Source organism: Oncorhynchus clarkii, chromosome 2 (assembly GCF_045791955.1).
Source record: "Oncorhynchus clarkii lewisi isolate Uvic-CL-2024 chromosome 2, UVic_Ocla_1.0, whole genome shotgun sequence".
NCBI lineage: Eukaryota > Metazoa > Chordata > Actinopteri > Salmoniformes > Salmonidae > Oncorhynchus > Oncorhynchus clarkii.
In genome coordinates, this window is record NC_092148.1 from 80,115,692 (window position 1) to 80,135,981 (window position 20,290).

The 20,290-nt window shown below is 51.5% G+C and overlaps 1 protein-coding gene across 3 annotated transcripts in view; it reads right to left on the reverse strand.

The window, feature by feature from the left end:
• LOC139374564 (microtubule associated monooxygenase, calponin and LIM domain containing 2b) overlaps positions 1-20,290 on the reverse strand; it is a 95,917-nt gene that overhangs the window by 22,555 nt on the left and 53,072 nt on the right. For 2 of the 3 annotated variants that reach the window (XM_071115578.1, XM_071115569.1), the window contains exons 15-21: positions 10,972-11,040; positions 10,723-10,848; positions 6,041-6,227; positions 5,835-5,911; positions 5,629-5,710; positions 1,725-1,830; positions 1,570-1,640 (exon numbers count right to left, since the gene is read on the reverse strand). In XM_071115578.1, coding sequence (XP_070971679.1) covers positions 1,570-1,640; positions 1,725-1,830; positions 5,629-5,710; positions 5,835-5,911; positions 6,041-6,227; positions 10,723-10,848; positions 10,972-11,040 — 718 coding nt within the window. Of the gene's footprint in view, positions 1-1,569; positions 1,641-1,724; positions 1,831-5,628; positions 5,711-5,834; positions 5,912-6,040; positions 6,228-7,448; positions 7,542-7,720; positions 7,814-10,722; positions 10,849-10,971; positions 11,041-20,290 lie in introns of all 3 variants that reach the window. The other variant, XM_071115562.1, reaches the window with a different exon arrangement.

Consider the following 20,290-nt stretch of genomic DNA (forward strand, 5'->3'; position numbering starts at 1 on the left):
GCTGATGGAACTCTTCAGCTGGCTAGCTCCGGAATAATTAATATTTGCTCCGGAATCGACGTAAGCCAATAGTCACACAGATAGCAGCTAGCTAGCCGCGAGATCCAGGTATAAATGTCCAGAGTTTTCGGTTGAAATCTGGGGATATGGAGAGAAAAATAGGTCCGGTATGATCTGGTCTGAGTCGCGTTGTACAAAACTGGTGATAGCTTTTCGAGCTAAAGGATAGCTGATGACCACCAACCGTGGTTAGCCGAATACTAACGTTAGCCAGTAAAACTGGCTAGCTTCTATTGTAGATTTCAGGTAAATACTATTTTTTTCATATATAAATTGGTGAGGCGGGCTGCAGGAGAGTGTTTTGAAGTAGATTTTTTGGAAAATAAAATATATAAAAGATATGCGAAGAAAGATGTAAATATATATATACATGAGACACAACAAGACGAGGACAAAGGACGTCTGACTGCTATTCCATCTTGGATTATATCAACATAATTTTCTTTCCTCGTGATGCCATCCATTTTGTGAAGTGCACCAGTCCCTCCTGCAGCAAAGCACCCCCACAACATGATGCTTGCCACCCCCGTGCTTCACGGTTGGGATGGTGTTCTTCGGCTTGCAAGCCTCCCCCTTTTCCTCCAAACATAACAATGGTCATTATGGCCAAACATTTCTATTTTTGTTTCATCAGACCAGAGGACATTTCTCCAAAAAGTACAATCTTGGTCCCCATGTGCAATTGCAAACCATAGTCTGGCTTTTTTATGCCAGTTTTGGAGCAGTGGCTTCTTCCTTGCTGAGCGGCCGCTCAGGTTATGTCGATATAGGACTAGTTTTACTGTGGATATAAATACTTTTGTACCGGTTCCTCCAGCATCTTCTCAAGGTCCTTTGCTGTTGTTCTGGGATTGATTTGCACTTTTTGCACCAAAGTACATTAATCTCTATGAGACAGAACGAGTCTCCTTCCTGAGCGGTATGACGGCTACGTGGTCCCATGATGTTTATACTTGTGTACTATTGTTTGTACAGATGAACGTGGTACGTTCAGGCGTTTGGAAATTGTTCCCAAGGATGAACCAGTCTTGGCTGATTTATTTTGATTTTCCATGATGTCAAGCAAAGAGGCACTGAGTTTGAAGGTAGGTCTTGAAATATATCCACAGGTACACCTCCAATTGACTGAAATTATGTCAATTTGGCTTTAGAAGCTTCTGATAGGCATGACATAATTTTCTGGAATTTTCCAAGCTGTTTAAAGGCACAGTCAACCTAGTGTATGTAAACTTCTGACCCATTGGGATTGTGATACAGTGAATTATAAGTTAAATAATCTCTAAACAATTGTAGGAAAAATGACTTGTGTCATGCACACAGTAGATGTCCTAACCGACTTGCCAAAACTATAGTTTGTTAACAAGAAATGTGTGGAGTGGATGAAAAACAAGTTTTAATGACTCCAACCTAAGTGTATGTAAACTTCCATCTTCAACTGTATGGCTGAAGCTAGGGGGAAATCAGAGTAATGTGTTTCTCATGTGGGTGAATGTCAGGGAGACTTCACACCTTTCTTCTCCTGTGCAGAATCTTGTGGTTTGAGAGATGTATCGGAGTTGGCCAGTTTCTTCGAGTCAGCACTGTAAAAAGACATGGACAACACACAAAAACAATGAGCAACGGCAAAGGACACATTGAGGGTAGTGCTGTAGTAGTGGACTCACGTCCTGTTGGAGTCAGGCATGTCCAGGTCCACTGTGCCCATGGCCACCTCATGCACGGTGCGGGTGTACAGTCCATTCATCAGACCTGTGCATCTGTAGTGACGTCCTGAAAATGTAAATATTATTAGGCCAAATTCACATACTACATTATTGCTATTTATGACACTAAGTATACTCCAACAAACTAAGGCAGCTAGGATGGTTACAAAGCTACTGCCTTACTATGTGTAAATGTGTCTGCCTCTAACTGGTTAGGTCATTACTGCTTTGGAAATAACAGTGCCAACATGCGACCTTACTTTATACATTTGCACCAGTCAGCATGCAATAAAAGTCTGATCTATATATCTGTAGAGACACAGATATAAATGGAGAGACTTGGTAAAAGCATTGTGTTAAAATATAAATCAACATGTAAGGAACACCAACCATGTGATATGGAACAAAAGTGAACATTCATGCTAGTGATTACTCACAGAACCAAACTGAAGCCATGTTGATAATTGTTTCATAGATTCTTTTGAGAGTACATTTCATAATGAAAAACCTATACAAACATTATCTAGAATTCTACGTAAATGCGTTGGGCATGCTCTGCATCTGAATCAGTAACTGAATGGGTTGGTTAGGTTGTGTAGTATACTATCGTTATGGATGTGGGTCTATTTGTCGAGGCAACACAGCTTCAACACAAACAATAGCCCACTTGAGGTGCTGAATCATAATGAGTTTAGGGCAATTACCCAAATAATACTATTGATGTCACATTGTGTTTGGATTCCAATACAAAATAAAAAAACTATTTGACCCAGAAATGACCCAGAGATGACCCAAACAGAAAGATGAGAAAGACCCGAAAAGAGAAACCCATAAAGTGAAAGGATGCGTGTAATGGTCTATTACTATTATTTGAATTCAGTTCATAGTGGAGACGCTTTTGCATTGGGTCTAATGTATGGTTTTTGTGACAATAAGTGACCGTGCTATTTGGGGAAATCAAATAAAAGGAACTGCTCTCTAGAAGTGTCACTCAGTCCACCCTAAAAACACATGACCGACTGGGCAATGAACAGGGCTGAGCAACACTGTCCAGGGAAATTCAAGTGTGGTTAAGTGCGTGGGAATGTGCCAATCAGCAAACACATTTTATGTAAACAGAGGATATGCTTGTGACGGGGTTATTAATGTGAGGGTGCGGGTCAAAAAAAAGTTTTTTTTTTTGCAAAATTGAAAATTTCAGTTGTTAATTCTGCTGTTAATTTGAAAAATCAATAAAAAAGTTGGTAAATTTGGCTAATTTGTTTTTAAAAATTAAGGGAGGAAGCAAGTTACTTATGTAATCAAATACATTTATTTATACTTACAGCTTTAAATAGCATAAATTAATCAAAACAGTTTATTCACTGTGAAAAAATACAAGATAGCAAATTAAATCTTATAAACAACTAAAATGTACAACAAAATATTCTGGAGCAAACTTGCAGAATTGTGCCCCCAAAAAACTAGGATCTTGTCATGAGGGCGGCAGGGTAGCCTAGTGGGTAGAGCATTGGGCTAGTAACCGAAAGGTTGCAAGTTCAAATCCCCCAGCTGACAAGGTACAAATCTGTCGTTCTGCCCTGTACAAGGCAGTTATGTTCCTAGGCCATCATTGAAAATAAGATTTTGTTCTTAACTGACTTGCCTAGTTAAATAAAGGTAAAATAAATTAGCAATGAGCTCAGCTTTGTGTTAGGAGGAACATGAGAGTCCTTGAGAAGGTTTCTGAATGATAAGCGCCTTCTGCAACAGAGAATCACAGGGGGACATAGACGTGGAAATGGAGGTTATTATCAGATGGGGCAGACAAAAAGACTTGAAGAAACTGCATGCCAAAAACTCAGACCTTCAACACGTTGTGCGTTAGAGAGGTCAGGAAGAACAGCAAGTCTCAGTGGGTTAGCTTGGAAGAATGGAAGGCTTTTGAAACATACTCAATTATTGAACAAATGTGTGTCTAATGGAATGAACCTGTTGCCATACACAGGACCCATGCTGCGTTCTCAACATGAATGGTTAATGAGTGGTCACAAAGAGCAACGGAGGCAGCGAAGGCAAAGCAACAATATTGATCATGAGACCCAAGTAGGACATCACCTTCCTGCCATAACGATTCAGCCTGTGACAATGATTGGTGTGTGTGTGTGTGTGTGCGCGCACCGTGAGATTTATTTAAGATACCAATCATAGGTTGCAGTAATGGAATTTGAAACATAAGAATGAAAGAATGGAGAAATTAAATGTGAGAAATATGGAAGGGAAACCATGACCTAAAAATATTAAGAATCACAAATAAAATAAAAGCTTTGTTGCAACACTTAGCAATCCTTTTGAAAAACCAGTCATAACTGTACTACCAGACCAAGCTATTGATTCAGAACACTTCAGAACAAACATTCCTGGGATCATTTGCATATTAGAATATGTGCAAAAATGTGCGTCAAATCCAAGTCTTGTGATCCAAGCAGCACAAAAGCAAAGAACTATACCTAAATATTTCAAAGAAAGACACTCTTTCTTTGGAAGAATTTGCTACATTACCTGGTGCCAGAGATAAACATGAGGATCCTCTGTGTTTACAGACTTCTCATCTTTTACAACAATGAGAGTTTAAATCAGATTCAACTAAAATCAAAATGTGTCCCATTAAACTGCATTAGAAAAATCTACCAAATAATAGTGTGAAAAAAGATTCTAAAACAAAAATATAGCAATAAAATTACATCCGGAATCATCTTAGAAAAAAAGCTAGTGAGATGCAAAAAAAAAAAATACTGTTTGCCATCTCCATTACACGCCTCACAGGAGCAATATAGCAGTGCAGTTCAAAAACAAGCAGGACTCCGTCCAACAGACTCCACAAAACACAAGCACACCAGGCACTACACACAACCTTAGCAGTCCCGACAAGTCAAGTCAAGTGCTTTTAGTGGATCCTTTTTGGATTACAAAAAAATTAAATAATTTTACCCAAAAATAAGCTTGGGAATACTGAAATAAAAGATTAAGAAATTGAAAGGATGCATGAAGTTTTCCAATGTTAAAGGGATACTTAAGGATTTTGGCCCTTTTTCAAATTTCCCCAGAGTCAGAATAACTCATGGATACCATTTTTATGTCTCTGTAGTTTGAAGGAAGTTGCTAACTAGCACAATGACTGGAAGTCTATGATAACTGCTAGCATGATTTCATAGGCTTCCAGTCATTGTGCTAATGCTAGTGGAGCATTGGCTCGCAAAACTACCTCAAACTTCCTTCATATTGGAAGGAGACATAAAAACGGTATCCAAAAGTTAATCTGTCTACGGGGAAGTGGATAAAGGGCTTCATTGCCAAAACCCCAAAGTATCCCTTTAAGGACCATGCATCACACTTGGTATAACACTTTCACGAACATGAAGTTTGTTTGTCATAAAATTAAATAAAGAATAGAAGACTTGAAATTGATCATTTTAGAATCTGCATAAAGCATTTGACATTGTGCAGACTGTAGCTCAGGCACTTGCGTCACATAGAGTACAGTACAGCATTAAGTCCATGAGGCACCAGGCACTGCATCTCTAGCTGGCCCTGAGTCCTAGACGCTACTGGGCCCAGGGCAGTGGGCCTTGGGGCTGGGGCTCAGGCTGCTCAGCCTCCATGTAAATCTGGCCCAGGAGCTCGTGCAGCATGCTCAGTAGGGGCAGGCCCAGACTCAGCAGCTCGTACAGGAAGCCGTAGTCCTCTGAGCGATCCCTGAGATGGTGCCCCGCCTGACTGACTGCCCCATGCACCCAGCAGGCCAGCCGGTGGGGCGTTCCACACACTGATTGGCCAGCGTGCAGCGGCCAGCGCAGGCTTCTCCTAAGGAAGGAACACAGGGTACCTGGCGGCTGGCTCTGCAGGCTGCCCGTGGTTGAGTTGGGGTCACTACCGTCCGGCGAAGAGGTCAGATGTCCCTGGTCCTTCTGTGTGTGATAGGCACAACATAACATTTAAATATCAGACTAAGTGGTGACTAAACACACAAATAAAATGTAAAAAATATCACAAATAACATCATAATTCCCAAGTTACTGAAAGCTGTTTTACCGTTCTCCTCTGGAACTTGCTTGAACTTTGAAGCCTGGGTCGGCGCTGAGAATAGTGAAGCTTGCAATAAAACTTGCCTGTAAAACAAACATCAAATCACATACTAAAACACATGCCTGTTGTCACTAAATATCAAATAAATTGACAAACGGCTTCTGCCCCCAGGTGGAAAAAGAGGTTGGTATATTGGTGTGTCAGGATCATACCCTGTTTGGAGTTGTAGGCATGTCCGCCCAGGCGTAGTGTGGAGCTGCAGACGTCACAGCGGAAACACTCCCTGTGGAAGAAGTAGCCCTCAGCGCTGAGACGCTCCATCACGTACACACGCTTGGAGCAGAAGTGACACATGTCACTGCCTCCCAGGTTCTGAGGAAACTCCTTCCTTCCAACACACTGTCAGGAGACAGCACAGGCAACAGCAGCAGGTTAGGGATATGGAGAGAACAGAATAGGCAAGCTGTTAGCGTAGTCGTCTACTGCTAAAAATTAGGGAGCTTTGCGGTTGAGAGCCATATAAAAGTGAGCCATTGAAACATTTTTGGTTCTATATAGCACCATTTCTTCTAGCAGTGTACAGTATTAGGTGGTGGTATGAGCACCTAATAAGTTAACATCCACATTAGGGTTACATGTTAAGGCAGGCAGTGAGATAGGACAAGTGAGGATTTCATCATTTTAGTTATTTATTTAACCTTTATTAAACTAAGCAAGTCCATTAAGAACAAATTCTTATCTAGAGTGACGGCCCACCCCGGCCAAACCCTAACCTGGATGACGCTGGGCAAATTGTGCTCCGCCCTATGGGACTCCCAATCACGGCCGGTTGTGATTCAGCATGGAATCTAACCAGGGTCTGTAGTGACACCTCTAGCACTGAGATGCAGTGCCTTAGACTGTTGCGCCACTCGGGAGGCCTCTGAGAACCATCCAGACTGAAGAGTAACACCAAGTACAATATAACCTAACCAAATTAGTAATAAGGCCATGAGGAATAAGTCATACCTTTCAATGGTCCCTGGTATTTTGAAGGCAAAAACGGAATAATATTTCATGAAATGGGAACTTAATTCCTGAGGTGTAAGGGAATTTTCCCAGCAGTGAGAGATGATGATGAAATCAATAATTCTCTGTACCATAGCAGAAAACTAGTCAAATACGGTAGCTTGGCAAGGCTCTGCACTTGCTTGCATTTTGCTTTTCCTGCATAATGTGGCAAAATGCTGTTTACCGCTCTAGACTTGAAGACCTGAAGTGGGGCAAAACCCTGTGTGAACAGACACCCACGTGAGTGCATAGAGTTCCCATCGCAGTGGCCCCTGGAGGCCTTTACACAAAACACCATGGCTCATGTCTGGAGAATTCACCACAAGATTCAGGTCAGAATGCTTGACAGTACACAGTCCCTATTTTCTACTAGTAACAGATGTAGTATCCAGAAGCAGTAGGCATGACTTTGTTGTTGTGTAGATGGCTACCAACACTCCTGAAGTTGGTATTAGAGGCCTTGGGCTGGTAATAGATATAGAGCCTTATTTTGTTTGTGTGTGTCTTGTGATGTTTTTTCCCATTGGGCTGTGTTGGCACAAACACAATCGTTAGTCACACTGTGCTTACCGGCGAGGCATTAGGCCTGTGGTCAGTTTCATAGAGGATGGCTAGAGTTTCAGCCCTAGCACCTATGCGAGACGATACCTTCCCAACTGTCCGCTAACAGAGCCCAGTCAGCGGTCGAGGGAGGGAGCAGCATAGAGACAGACAAAAGGAGGAAGAGAAAGGATCAAGAAAGGATAGATCAAGGAAAGTAGAGAAATGCATTTCTACTCAGACATTCCAATCAGACAACAGAGAAGCAGAAATCATGCAGACAGTGAAATTGTTACTGCTACCTGTTTGGCAGGCTGAGAGGGCTCAGCTGGACAGCGTTCAGATCGAACATTTTTTTTGTGAATCATTCTACTTGGTGCAGCACTCTCATTGCACTAAAACCAATAAGAACACAGAAAAGAGTGAGTTGATTTAATAGACTTCACACTCAAAGAATCTTTTGTCTATTCTTTCATTTCACATTTTTACTGATACCCGTTGGGCAGGCTAAGGGTTTAGCTTGATAACCCTCAGGTCAAATTAGTCTAGTCTCAGCATTCCCATTGCACTAAAAGCAAAATAAAACATGGTCAGTGTGAGCTGACAGTCTCTTCTATTCTTACATTTCAACTGCAGAGAGAAGAAGTTTACTGATACCGGTTTGGTGGACTTTTAAACAGGTCAGCTTCATAAGCTTCATTCTGGGGTGGCAGGTAGCCTAGTGGTTAGAGCCTTGGGCCAGTAACCAAAAAATATGTTGTTCTGCCCCTGAACAAGGCAGTTAACCCACTGTTCCCCGGTAGGCCATAATTGTAAATAAGAATTGTTCTTAACGGACTTGCTTACTTAAATTTTAAAAAATAACTCAGATTGATTGGCTTTTTAATGGGTCTACCTGATGCAGCACTTCCATTGCACTAAAACCAACAAACACAGTCCTAGTGAGCTGATATTTTAAGTTTTGCATGGGCACTGAGGAGCACAACAAGGAGCTGCTAGCGGTAGCCATCGTTACCTTGTCATAGTGCACAGGAGATGTTGGGAGAAGGGAAGTAGGAAAGAGCAGAGGGTTCAGGGACAGGGTGGATTGAAGTGCTTTTAGAGACAGAGGGCTCTTGAGCAGAGGTAGATAGATCAGTTGGTAGAAAAAGACTTGAGAAATTTGAGAAATCTCCAAGACATCTAACCCTTCACATCCCACCTTGATACTTAATAGAAGTCAGAGAAAATGTCAACAGCTCAACCTTTATCTTTTCTAGTGAAGATATGAACATTCACTCATTAGTATCTTCACAGACCACGATCATCATGCAGAGGGAGGTCACCTGACCTGAAATTCTCAGAACTGCAACACCATGGAAACAAAACATTGTGCAAGAAAACAATCTCTGCCACTAAATGGACTTAAAATGGATTATCAAGCTGTTGCTACTCTCAGTAAATGTGAGTAGGTTTGACTGGTGACATTTTATTATTCCAAACAGAACTCGTGTCCAAGGACACAAAAATGACTGTGCCTCATTTCCTTAGACGAGGTTAGACAAGCAGGCAGGCGAGGGGCGGCACAACACTTTCACCTTATACTCTTTCACTTGAGGAGTCTCGGACCCAGGGAACATAGAACGCAGGAGCACAGCCCTCTCCTTTATACTCTTTCTGTTAAACTCCCTAGTCGTTAAGGTTTGCACTTTTTTCTGAAGAACAGCAAAAGGGTAAAGGAAAAAAAACTAGTGAAAATCAAATGGAAATGGATGAGTAAAAACAATAAATACTGAACAGCAATTATAATCCACAGTTAAGTTGATGATGTGAGGTATAAAATACCATTTAGCAATTTTGTATCTTTTGAACATTGGTGTTTTTGTTGGCGTGTTGCGCAGTCTGCTTGTCTTTTGTGGCTAAGGCAGAATTGGATTTACCATGTTGAATGGGCTTCAATCCATTACCCACACAAGCATTGTTTTACTGTGAGTGTATGGCTGTGAATGGAGCTGACATGCTGTGTCCAGACAGATAGACCATGGGCTCATGGTCACCTGGTTCATCTTGTCCCCCAGCTTCTCTAGGCGCCGTCTCATCCCTGTGGGGTCAGGAGAGGGGTCTTCTGGGTAATCTACATCGTCTGGGGTTTCGGTGCGTGGAATCCACACTCTCTGCTGCACAAACTCTGTGCGCGGAGAGGCCTGTGTTTGATCCTCCTGTGAAGGACTCCAGGACCATGTTGGAATGTGAAGGGGAGTGGGTTGTGCCACGGCTGCAGGCTTTTCTAAGAGTCGCATATAGATAGAAGGCTGAAAGCAGACGGACACACAAGGCAATGTGTAAAGAAGAATTGACCTCTAGCCAGTAGAGGGCGAACCTCCATGGTCATCAATGTCTACAGTGAGTGGTGTAAAAAGGGTGTATTTTCAAAGACTCTTGTGCTAGACTATGGTGATTTTTAACCATTGATTATTTTGTTATCGTAGGCTATAGGTTAGGGGGTTGGGGATTTTTAAACAACATTATTGGGTTTATAACGCAGTAGCTGACCATTCCTGGGTCAGCTTGTGTGATTTGACTGTTCCTGCCACTTGGGGCACAGGAGGGGGAGGGGGCTTTCCATCATATCCAGAGAAGGAGATGAAGGAAGGCTTGAATCAGAGTCCCAATCAGACTGACAGAGAATGCAGGAAGGAAAAGAGGAGCAGGACAGAGCAGAAGGAATAGGACAAATCAGAGAAAGCAGTACAGAATGATTGGTTTCTGTTCTACCATTCAAAACCACAGACTGCAGTCATCCATTGCACTGCAGTCATCCATTGCACTGCACTGCATGTGTTCCATGGCATTCAACACCATAATCAGATGTTTCAAGGCATTTAGTTAGAATATTTGAACAGATGCCCTGCTAACAGCCACTCAGTCCTTTCCAGGGGTTTCACAGGCAAATCACACTGTATTCTCTTCTGTATCATGTTTTAAAATGCACAACCTCCTCCTAAATAAAAAATATAATTTCATAAACATTTGAAGACTGCAGGCAAGCACTCGTACAGTGGTAAAGATTCTAAAACCAGATAGCCATCAGAAGAAACGTAAGGACAACATGAACATTCAGTCTTAACGGTAGTATGTTGGGCCAACATAGAGAGTCTAGAACTGAAGAGTCTTACAGTAACCATAAGCACTGAGCACATTGAGTATAGTCAGTATGCAACCATGCACGTTACCTGCATTACTGGGATATTTGTCACCGTCTCTACACAGCACAGCGTACAGGGACGATACCGTTGACCCTTCTGGTCAGAGTACAGTTGCTCACCTTATTGCGCAGGGCACCGCCAGGCGCCGCATTCTCCTCAATCTTGGCCAGCAGCTGGGTGGCCATGGAGCGCACCTTACTCTGCTCTCCACCCTCATCTGCAGGGGGGGCACTCTGACAGGACAACTGGAGACATAACCAGCCATGGAGATATAAGGGCCAAATGAATGAGCAGTCCCTTTAACAACACTAAAATTGTGCCATCTAAAGCCATACTCGTGATAGAGATATACTTGTTGCTAAACACACCTCCTCTAAGTAGTTACCCTTTCTTCGTCTTTTGCTCATTGGGTCATCTTCCTCCAGCCTCTTGTCATCCTGCGAGGAAAAGGCAGTACAAAATACACCGGCTTATTTCACCCTCATTCACTTCACAATCAAAGGTTATGGAGTCTGAGGGTTATCCATAATAAAGTATGCCTTGTGAGATCTGGATTATCTCGTTCACATACCTTATCTACTCTCCTATGGGCACAGAGGAATTGATTTCATCTGCAAAGTTAACATGCACTTACGTTGACAAACACTTGATGTAGGTAAAATCTGATTTACATGGACGCCTTTGTTGTTGCAATGCTTTCCTTTTAAAGCCTGCACATGGGGCAAGAGGGAGGGAGGGCGGGCAAGAGGGAGGAAGGGCGGGCGAGCGAGAGCGAGCGAGAGGGGGAGAGCGAGAGGGGGAGAGCGAGAGGGAGGGAGCGAGCGAGCGAGCGAGCGAGAGGGAGGGAGCGAGCGAGCGAGCGAGAGGGAGGGAGGGAGCGAGCGAGCGAGCGAGAGGGAGGGAGGGAGCGAGCGAGCGAGCGAGCGAGAGGGAGGGAGGGAGGGAGGGAGCGAGCGAGCGAGCGAGAGGGAGGGAGGGAGCGAGCGAGCGAGAGGGAGATGGAGGGAGCGAGCGAGAGGGAGAGAGCGAGCGAGAGGGAGATGGAGGGAGCGAGCGAGAGGGAGATGGAGGGAGCGAGCGATAGGGAGATGGAGGGAGCGAGCGATAGGGAGATGGAGGGAGCGAGCGATAGGGAGATGGAGCGAGCGAGCGAGCGAGAGGGAGATGGAGCGAGCGAGCGATAGAGAGGGAGATGGAGCGAGCGATAGAGAGGGAGATGGAGCGAGCGATAGAGAGGGAGATGGAGCGAGAGGGAGATGGAGCGAGAGGGAGATGGAGCGAGAGGGAGATGGAGCGAGAGGGAGATGGAGCGAGAGGGAGATGGAGCGAGCGATAGAGAGGGAGATGGAGCGAGCGATAGAGAGGGAGATGGGGCGAGCGATAGAGAGGGAGATGGAGCGAGCGATAGAGAGGGAGATGGAGCGAGAGGGAGATGGAGCGAGAGGGAGATGGAGCGAGAGGGAGATGGAGCGAGAGGGAGATGGAGCGAGAGGGAGATGGAGCGAGAGGGAGATGGAGCGAGAGGGAGATGGAGCGAGAGGGAGATGGAGCGAGAGGGAGATGGAGCGAGAGGGAGATGGAGCGAGAGGGAGATGGAGCGAGAGGGAGATGGAGCGAGAGGGAGATGGAGCGAGAGGGAGATGGAGCGAGCGATAGAGAGATGGAGCGAGCGATAGAGAGATGGAGCGAGCGGGAGATGGAGCGAGCGGGAGATGGAGCGAGCGGGAGATGGAGCGAGCGGGAGATGGAGCGAGCGGGAGATGGAGCGAGCGGGAGATGGAGCGAGCGGGAGATGGAGCGAGCGGGAGATGGAGCGAGAGGGAGATGGAGCGAGAGGGAGATGGAGCGAGAGGGAGATGGAGCGAGAGGGAGATGGAGCGAGAGGGAGATGGAGCGAGAGGGAGATGGAGCGAGAGGGAGATGGAGCGAGAGGGAGATGGAGCGAGAGGGAGATGGAGCGAGAGGGAGATGGAGCGAGAGGGAGATGGAGCGAGAGGGAGATGGAGCGAGAGGGAGATGGAGCGAGAGGGAGATGGAGCGAGAGGGAGATGGAGCGAGAGGGAGATGGAGCGAGAGGGAGATGGAGCGAGAGGGAGATGGAGCGAGAGGGAGATGGAGCGAGAGGGAGATGGAGCGAGAGGGAGATGGAGCGAGAGGGAGAGGGAGCGAGCGATAGAGAGGGAGATGGAGCGAGAGGGAGATGGAGCGAGAGGGAGATGGAGCAAGAGGGAGATGGAGCAAGAGGGAGATGGAGCAAGAGGGAGATGGAGCAAGAGGGAGATGGAGCGAGCGATAGAGAGGGAGATGGAGCAAGAGGGAGATGGAGCGAGCGATAGAGAGGGAGATGGAGCGAGCGATAGAGAGGGAGATGGGGCGAGCGATAGAGAGGGAGATGGGGCGAGCGATAGAGAGGGAGATGGGGCGAGCGATAGAGAGGGAGATGGGGCGAGCGATAGAGAGGGAGATGGGGCGAGCGATAGAGAGGGAGATGGGGCGAGCGATAGAGAGGGAGATGGAGCGAGCGATAGAGAGGGAGATGGAGCGAGCGAGCGAGCGAGAGGGAGATGGAGCGAGAGGGAGATGGAGCGAGCGAGCGAGCGAGAGGGAGATGGAGCGAGAGGGAGATGGAGCGAGAGGGAGATGGAGCGAGCGATAGAGAGGGAGATGGAGCGAGCGATAGAGAGGGAGATGGAGCGAGCGATAGAGAGGGAGATGGAGCGAGAGGGAGATGGAGCGAGAGGGAGATGGAGCGAGAGGGAGATGGAGCGAGAGGGAGATGGAGCGAGAGGGAGATGGAGCGAGAGGGAGATGGAGCGAGAGGGAGATGGAGCGAGAGGGAGATGGAGCGAGAGGGAGATGGAGCGAGAGGGAGATGGAGCGAGAGGGAGATGGAGCGAGAGGGAGATGGAGCGAGAGGGAGATGGAGCGAGAGGGAGATGGAGCGAGAGGGAGATGGAGCGAGAGGGAGATGGAGCGAGAGGGAGATGGAGCGAGAGGGAGATGGAGCGAGAGGGAGATGGAGCGAGAGGGAGATGGAGCGAGAGGGAGATGGAGCGAGAGGGAGATGGAGCGAGAGGGAGATGGAGCGAGAGGGAGATGGAGCGAGAGGGAGATGGAGCGAGAGGGAGATGGAGCGAGAGGGAGATGGAGCGAGCGGGAGATGGAGCGAGCGGGAGATGGAGCGAGCGGGAGATGGAGCGAGCGGGAGATGGAGCGAGCGGGAGATGGAGCGAGCGGGAGATGGAGCGAGCGGGAGATGGAGCGAGAGGGAGATGGAGCGAGAGGGAGATGGAGCGAGAGGGAGATGGAGCGAGAGGGAGATGGAGCGAGAGGGAGATGGAGCGAGAGGGAGATGGAGCGAGAGGGAGATGGAGCGAGCGATAGAGAGGGAGATGGAGCGAGAGGGAGATGGAGCGAGAGGGAGATGGAGCGAGAGGGAGATGGAGCGAGAGGGAGATGGAGCGAGAGGGAGATGGAGCAAGAGGGAGATGGAGCAAGAGGGAGATGGAGCAAGAGGGAGATGGAGCAAGAGGGAGATGGAGCAAGAGGGAGATGGAGCAAGAGGGAGATGGAGCAAGAGGGAGATGGAGCGAGCGATAGAGAGGGAGATGGAGCAAGAGGGAGATGGAGCGAGCGATAGAGAGGGAGATGGAGCGAGCGATAGAGAGGGAGATGGAGCGAGCGATAGAGAGGGAGATGGGGCGAGCGATAGAGAGGGAGATGGAGAGAGCGATAGAGAGGGAGATGGAGAGAGCGATAGAGAGGGAGATGGAGCGAGCGATAGAGAGGGAGATGGAGCGAGAGGGAGATGGAGCGAGAGGGAGATGGAGCGAGAGGGAGATGGAGCGAGAGGGAGATGGAGCGAGAGGGAGATGGAGCGAGAGGGAGATGGAGCGAGAGGGAGATGGAGCGAGAGGGAGATGGAGCGAGAGGGAGATGGAGCGAGAGGGAGATGGAGCGAGAGGGAGATGGAGCGAGAGATAGAGAGATGGAGCGAGAGGGAGATGGAGCGAGCGATAGAGAGATGGAGCGAGCGGGAGATGGAGCGAGCGGGAGATGGAGCGAGCGGGAGATGGAGCGAGAGGGAGATGGAGCGAGAGGGAGATGGAGCGAGAGGGAGATGGAGCGAGAGGGAGATGGAGCGAGAGGGAGATGGAGCGAGAGGGAGATGGAGCGAGAGGGAGATGGAGCGAGAGGGAGATGGAGCGAGAGGGAGATGGAGCGAGAGGGAGATGGAGCGAGAGGGAGATGGAGCGAGAGGGAGAGGGAGCGAGCGATAGAGAGGGAGATGGAGCGAGAGGGAGATGGAGCGAGAGGGAGATGGAGCGAGAGGGAGATGGAGCGAGAGGGAGATGGAGCAAGAGGGAGATGGAGCAAGAGGGAGATGGAGCAAGAGGGAGATGGAGCAAGAGGGAGATGGAGCGAGCGATAGAGAGGGAGATGGAGCAAGAGGGAGATGGAGCGAGCGATAGAGAGGGAGATGGAGCGAGCGATAGAGAGGGAGATGGGGCGAGCGATAGAGAGGGAGATGGGGCGAGCGATAGAGAGGGAGATGGGGCGAGCGATAGAGAGGGAGATGGGGCGAGCGATAGAGAGGGAGATGGGGCGAGCGATAGAGAGGGAGATGGGGCGAGCGATAGAGAGGGAGATGGAGCGAGCGATAGAGAGGGAGATGGAGCGAGCGAGCGAGCGAGAGGGAGATGGAGCGAGAGGGAGATGGAGCGAGCGAGCGAGCGAGAGGGAGATGGAGCGAGAGGGAGATGGAGCGAGCGAGCGAGAGGGAGATGGAGCGAGAGGGAGATGGAGCGAGCGAGCGAGAGGGAGCGAGAGCGAGATGGAGCGAGCGAGAGGGAGATGGAGCGAGAGCGAGATGGAGCGAGCGAGAGGGAGATGGAGCGAGAGGGAGATGGAGCGAGAGGGAGATGGAGCGAGAGGGAGATGGAGCGAGAGGGAGATGGAGCGAGAGGGAGATGGAGCGAGAGGGAGATGGAGCGAGTGGGAGATGGAGCGAGCGATAGAGAGGGAGATGGAGCGATAGAGAGGGAGATGGAGCGATAGAGAGGGAGATGGAGCGATAGAGAGATGGAGCGAGAGGGAGATGGAGCGAGAGGGAGATGGAGCGAGAGGGAGATGGAGCGAGAGGGAGATGGAGCGAGAGGGAGATGGAGCGAGAGGGAGATGGAGCGAGCGATAGAGAGGGAGATGGAGCGAGAGGGAGATGGAGCGAGAGGGAGATGGAGCAAGAGGGAGATGGAGCAAGAGGGAGATGGAGCAAGAGGGAGATGGAGCAAGAGGGAGATGGAGCAAGAGGGAGATGGAGCAAGAGGGAGATGGAGCGAGCGATAGAGAGGGAGATGGAGCAAGAGGGAGATGGAGCGAGCGATAGAGAGGGAGATGGAGCGAGCGATAGAGAGGGAGATGGAGCGAGCGATAGAGAGGGAGATGGAGAGAGCGAGAGAGAGGGAGATGGAGCGAGAGATAGAGAGGGAGATGGAGCGAGCGATAGAGAGGGAGATGGAGCGAGCGATAGAGAGGGAGATGGAGCGAGAGGGAGATGGAGCGAGCGAGCGAGAGGGAGATGGAGCGAGAGGGAGATGGAGCGAGAGGGAGATGGAGCGAGCGAGCGAGAGGGAGATGGAGCGAGAGGGAGATGGAGCGAGCGAGAGGGAGATGGAGCGAGAGGGAGATGGAGCGAGCGAGCGAGAGGGAGATGGAGCGAGAGCGAGATGGAGCGAGCGGGAGATGGAGCGAGAGGGAGATGGAGCGAGAGGGAGATGGAGCGAGAGGGAGATGGAGCGAGAGGGAGATGGAGCGAGAGGGAGATGGAGCGAGAGGGAGATGGAGCGAGAGGGAGATGGAGCGAGAGGGAGATGGAGCGAGAGGGAGATGGAGCGAGCGGGAGATGGAGCGAGCGATAGAGAGGGAGATGGAGCGAGAGGGAGATGGAGCGAGAGGGAGATGGAGCGAGAGGGAGATGGAGCGAGAGGGAGATGGAGCGAGAGGGAGATGGAGCGAGAGGGAGATGGAGCGAGAGGGAGATGGAGCGAGAGGGAGATGGAGCGAGAGGGAGATGGGGCGAGAGGGAGATGGGGCGAGAGGGAGATGGAGCGAGAGGGAGATGGAGCGAGCGAGCGAGATGGAGCGAGAGGGAGATGGAGCGAGAGGGAGATGGAGCGAGAGGGAGATGGAGCGAGAGGGAGATGGAGCGAGAGGGAGATGGAGCGAGAGGGAGATGGAGCGAGAGGGAGATGGAGCGAGAGGGAGATGGAGCGAGAGGGAGATGGAGCGAGAGGGAGATGGAGCGAGAGGGAGATGGAGCGAGCGATAGAGAGGGAGATGGAGCGAGCGATAGAGAGGGAGATGGAGCGAGAGGGAGATGGAGCGAGAGGGAGATGGAGCGAGCGATAGAGAGGGAGATGGAGCGAGCGATAGAGAGGGAGATGGAGCAAGAGGGAGATGGAGCGAGCGAAAGGGAGGGAGATGGAGCGAGCGAAAGGGAGGGAGATGGAGCGAGCGAAAGGGAGGGAGATGGAGCGAGCGAAAGGGAGGGAGATGGAGCGAGCGAAAGGGAGGGAGATGGAGCGAGCGAAAGGGAGGGAGATGGAGCGAGCGAAAGGGAGGGAGATGGAGCGAGCGAAAGGGAGGGAGATGGAGCGAGCGAAAGGGAGGGAGATGGAGCGAGCGAAAGGGAGGGAGATGGAGCGAGCGAAAGGGAGGGAGATGGAGCGAGCGAAAGGGAGGGAGATGGAGCGAGCGAAAGGGAGGGAGATGGAGCGAGCGAAAGGGAGGGAGATGGAGCGAGCGAAAGGGAGGGAGATGGAGCGAGCGAAAGGGAGGGAGATGGAGCGAGCGAAAGGGAGGGAGATGGAGCGAGCGGGAGGGAGATGGAGCGAGCGAAAGGGAGGGAGATGGAGCGAGCGGGAGGGAGATGGAGCGAGCGGGAGGGAGATGGAGCGAGAGGGAGGGAGATGGAGCGAGAGGGAGGGAGATGGAGCGAGAGGGAGGGAGATGGAGCGAGAGGGAGGGAGATGGAGCGAGAGGGAGGGAGATGGAGCGAGAGGGAGGGAGATGGAGCGAGAGGGAGGGAGATGGAGCGAGAGGGAGGGAGATGGAGCGAGAGGGAGGGAGATGGAGCGAGAGGGAGGGAGATGGAGCGAGAGGGAGGGAGATGGAGCGAGAGGGAGGGAGATGGAGCGAGAGGGAGGGAGATGGAGCGAGAGGGAGGGAGATGGAGCGAGAGGGAGGGAGATGGAGCGAGAGGGAGGGAGATGGAGCGAGAGGGAGGGAGATGGAGCGAGAGGGAGGGAGATGGAGCGAGAGGGAGGGAGATGGAGCGAGAGGGAGGGAGATGGAGCGAGAGGGAGGGAGATGGAGCGAGAGGGAGGGAGATGGAGCGAGAGGGAGGGAGATGGAGCGAGAGGGAGGGAGATGGAGCGAGAGGGAGATGGAGCGAGAGGGAGGGAGATGGAGCGAGAGGGAGATGGAGCGAGAGGGAGATGGAGCGAGAGGGAGATGGAGCGAGAGGGAGATGGAGCGAGAGGGAGATGGAGCGAGAGGGAGATGGAGCGAGAGGGAGGGAGGTGGAGCGAGCGAGAGGGAGGGAGATGGAGCGAGCGAGAGGGAGGGAGATGGCGAGCGAGCGATAGGGAGATGGAGCGAGCGAGAGGGAGATGGAGCGATAGGGAGATGGAGCGAGCGAGAGGGAGATGGCGAGCGAGCGAGGGAGATGGCGAGCGAGCGAGAGAGAGATGGCGAGCGAGCGAGAGAGAGATGGCGAGCGAGCGAGAGAGAGATGGCGAGCGAGCGAGAGAGAGATGGCGAGCGAGCGAGAGATGGCGAGCGAGCGAGAGATGGCGAGCGAGCGATAGGGAGATGGAGCGAGCGAGCGATAGGGAGATGGGAGATGGAGCGAGCGAGCGATAGGGAGATGGGAGATGGAGCGAGCGAGCGATAGGGAGATGGGAGATGGAGCGAGCGAGCGAGAGGGAGGGAGATGGAGCGAGCGAGCGAGAGGGAGGGAGATGGAGCGAGCGAGCGAGAGGGAGGGAGATGGAGCGAGCGAGCGAGAGGGAGGGAGATGGAGCGAGCGAGCGAGAGGGAGGGAGATGGAGCGAGCGAGCGAGAGGGAGGGAGATGGAGCGAGCGAGCGAGAGGGAGGGAGGGAGATGGAGCGAGCGAGCGAGAGGGAGAGAGGGAGATAGCGAGCGAGAGGGAGGGAGATGGAGCGAGCGAGCGAGAGGGAGGGAGATGGAGCGAGCGAGCGAGAGGGAGGGAGATGGAGCGAGCGAGCGAGAGGGAGGGAGATGGAGCGAGCGAGAGGGAGGGAGGGAGATGGAGCGAGCGAGAGGGAGGGAGATGGCGAGCGAGCGATAGGGAGATGGAGCGAGCGAGAGGGAGATGGAGCGATAGGGAGATGGAGCGAGCGAGAGGGAGATGGCGAGCGAGCGAGAGAGAGATGGCGAGCGAGCGAGAGAGAGATGGCGAGCGAGCGAGAGAGAGATGGCGAGCGAGCGAGAGAGAGATGGCGAGCGAGCGAGAGAGAGATGGCGAGCGAGCGAGAGAGAGATGGAGCGAGCGAGCGATAGGGAGATGGGAGATGGAGCGAGCGAGCGATAGGGAGATGGGAGATGGAGCGAGCGAGCGATAGGGAGATGGGAGATGGAGCGAGCGAGCGATAGGGAGATGGGAGATGGAGCGAGCGAGCGATAGGGAGATGGGAGATGGAGCGAGCGAGCGAGAGGGAGGGAGATGGAGCGAGCGAGCGAGAGGGAGGGAGATGGAGCGAGCGAGCGAGAGGGAGGGAGATGGAGCGAGCGAGCGAGTGGGAGGGAGATGGAGCGAGCGAGCGAGAGGGAGGGAGATGGAGCGAGCGAGCGAGAGGGAGGGAGATGGAGCGAGCGAGCGAGAGGGAGGGAGATGGAGCGAGCGAGCGAGAGGGAGGGAGATGGAGCGAGCGAGCGAGAGGGAGGGAGATGGAGCGAGCGAGCGAGAGGGAGGGAGGGAGATGGAGCGAGCGAGCGAGAGGGAGGGAGATGGAGCGAGCGAGCGAGCGAGAGGGAGGGAGGGAGATGGAGCGAGCGAGCGAGAGGGAGGGAGATGGAGCGAGCGAGCGAGAGGGAGGGAGATGGAGCGAGCGAGAGGGAGGGAGGGAGATGGAGCGAGCGAGCGGGAGGGAGGGAGATGGAGCGAGCGAGCGAGAGGGAGGGAGATGGAGCGAGCGAGCGAGAGGGAGGGAGATGGAGCGAGCGAGCGAGAGGGAGGGAGATGGAGCGAGCGAGAGGGAGATGGAGCGAGAGGGAGATGGAGCGAGAGGGAGATGGAGCGAGAGGGAGATGGAGCGAGAGGGAGATGGAGCGAGAGGGAGATGGAGCGAGAGGGAGATGGAGCGAGTGGGAGATGGAGCGAGCGATAGAGAGGGAGATGGAGCGATAGAGAGGGAGATGGAGCGATAGAGAGGGAGATGGAGCGATAGAGAGATGGAGCGAGAGGGAGATGGAGCGAGAGGGAGATGGAGCGAGAGGGAGATGGAGCGAGAGGGAGATGGAGCGAGAGGGAGATGGAGCGAGCGATAGAGAGGGAGATGGAGCGAGAGGGAGATGGAGCGAGAGGGAGATGGAGCAAGAGGGAGATGGAGCAAGAGGGAGATGGAGCAAGAGGGAGATGGAGCAAGAGGGAGATGGAGCAAGA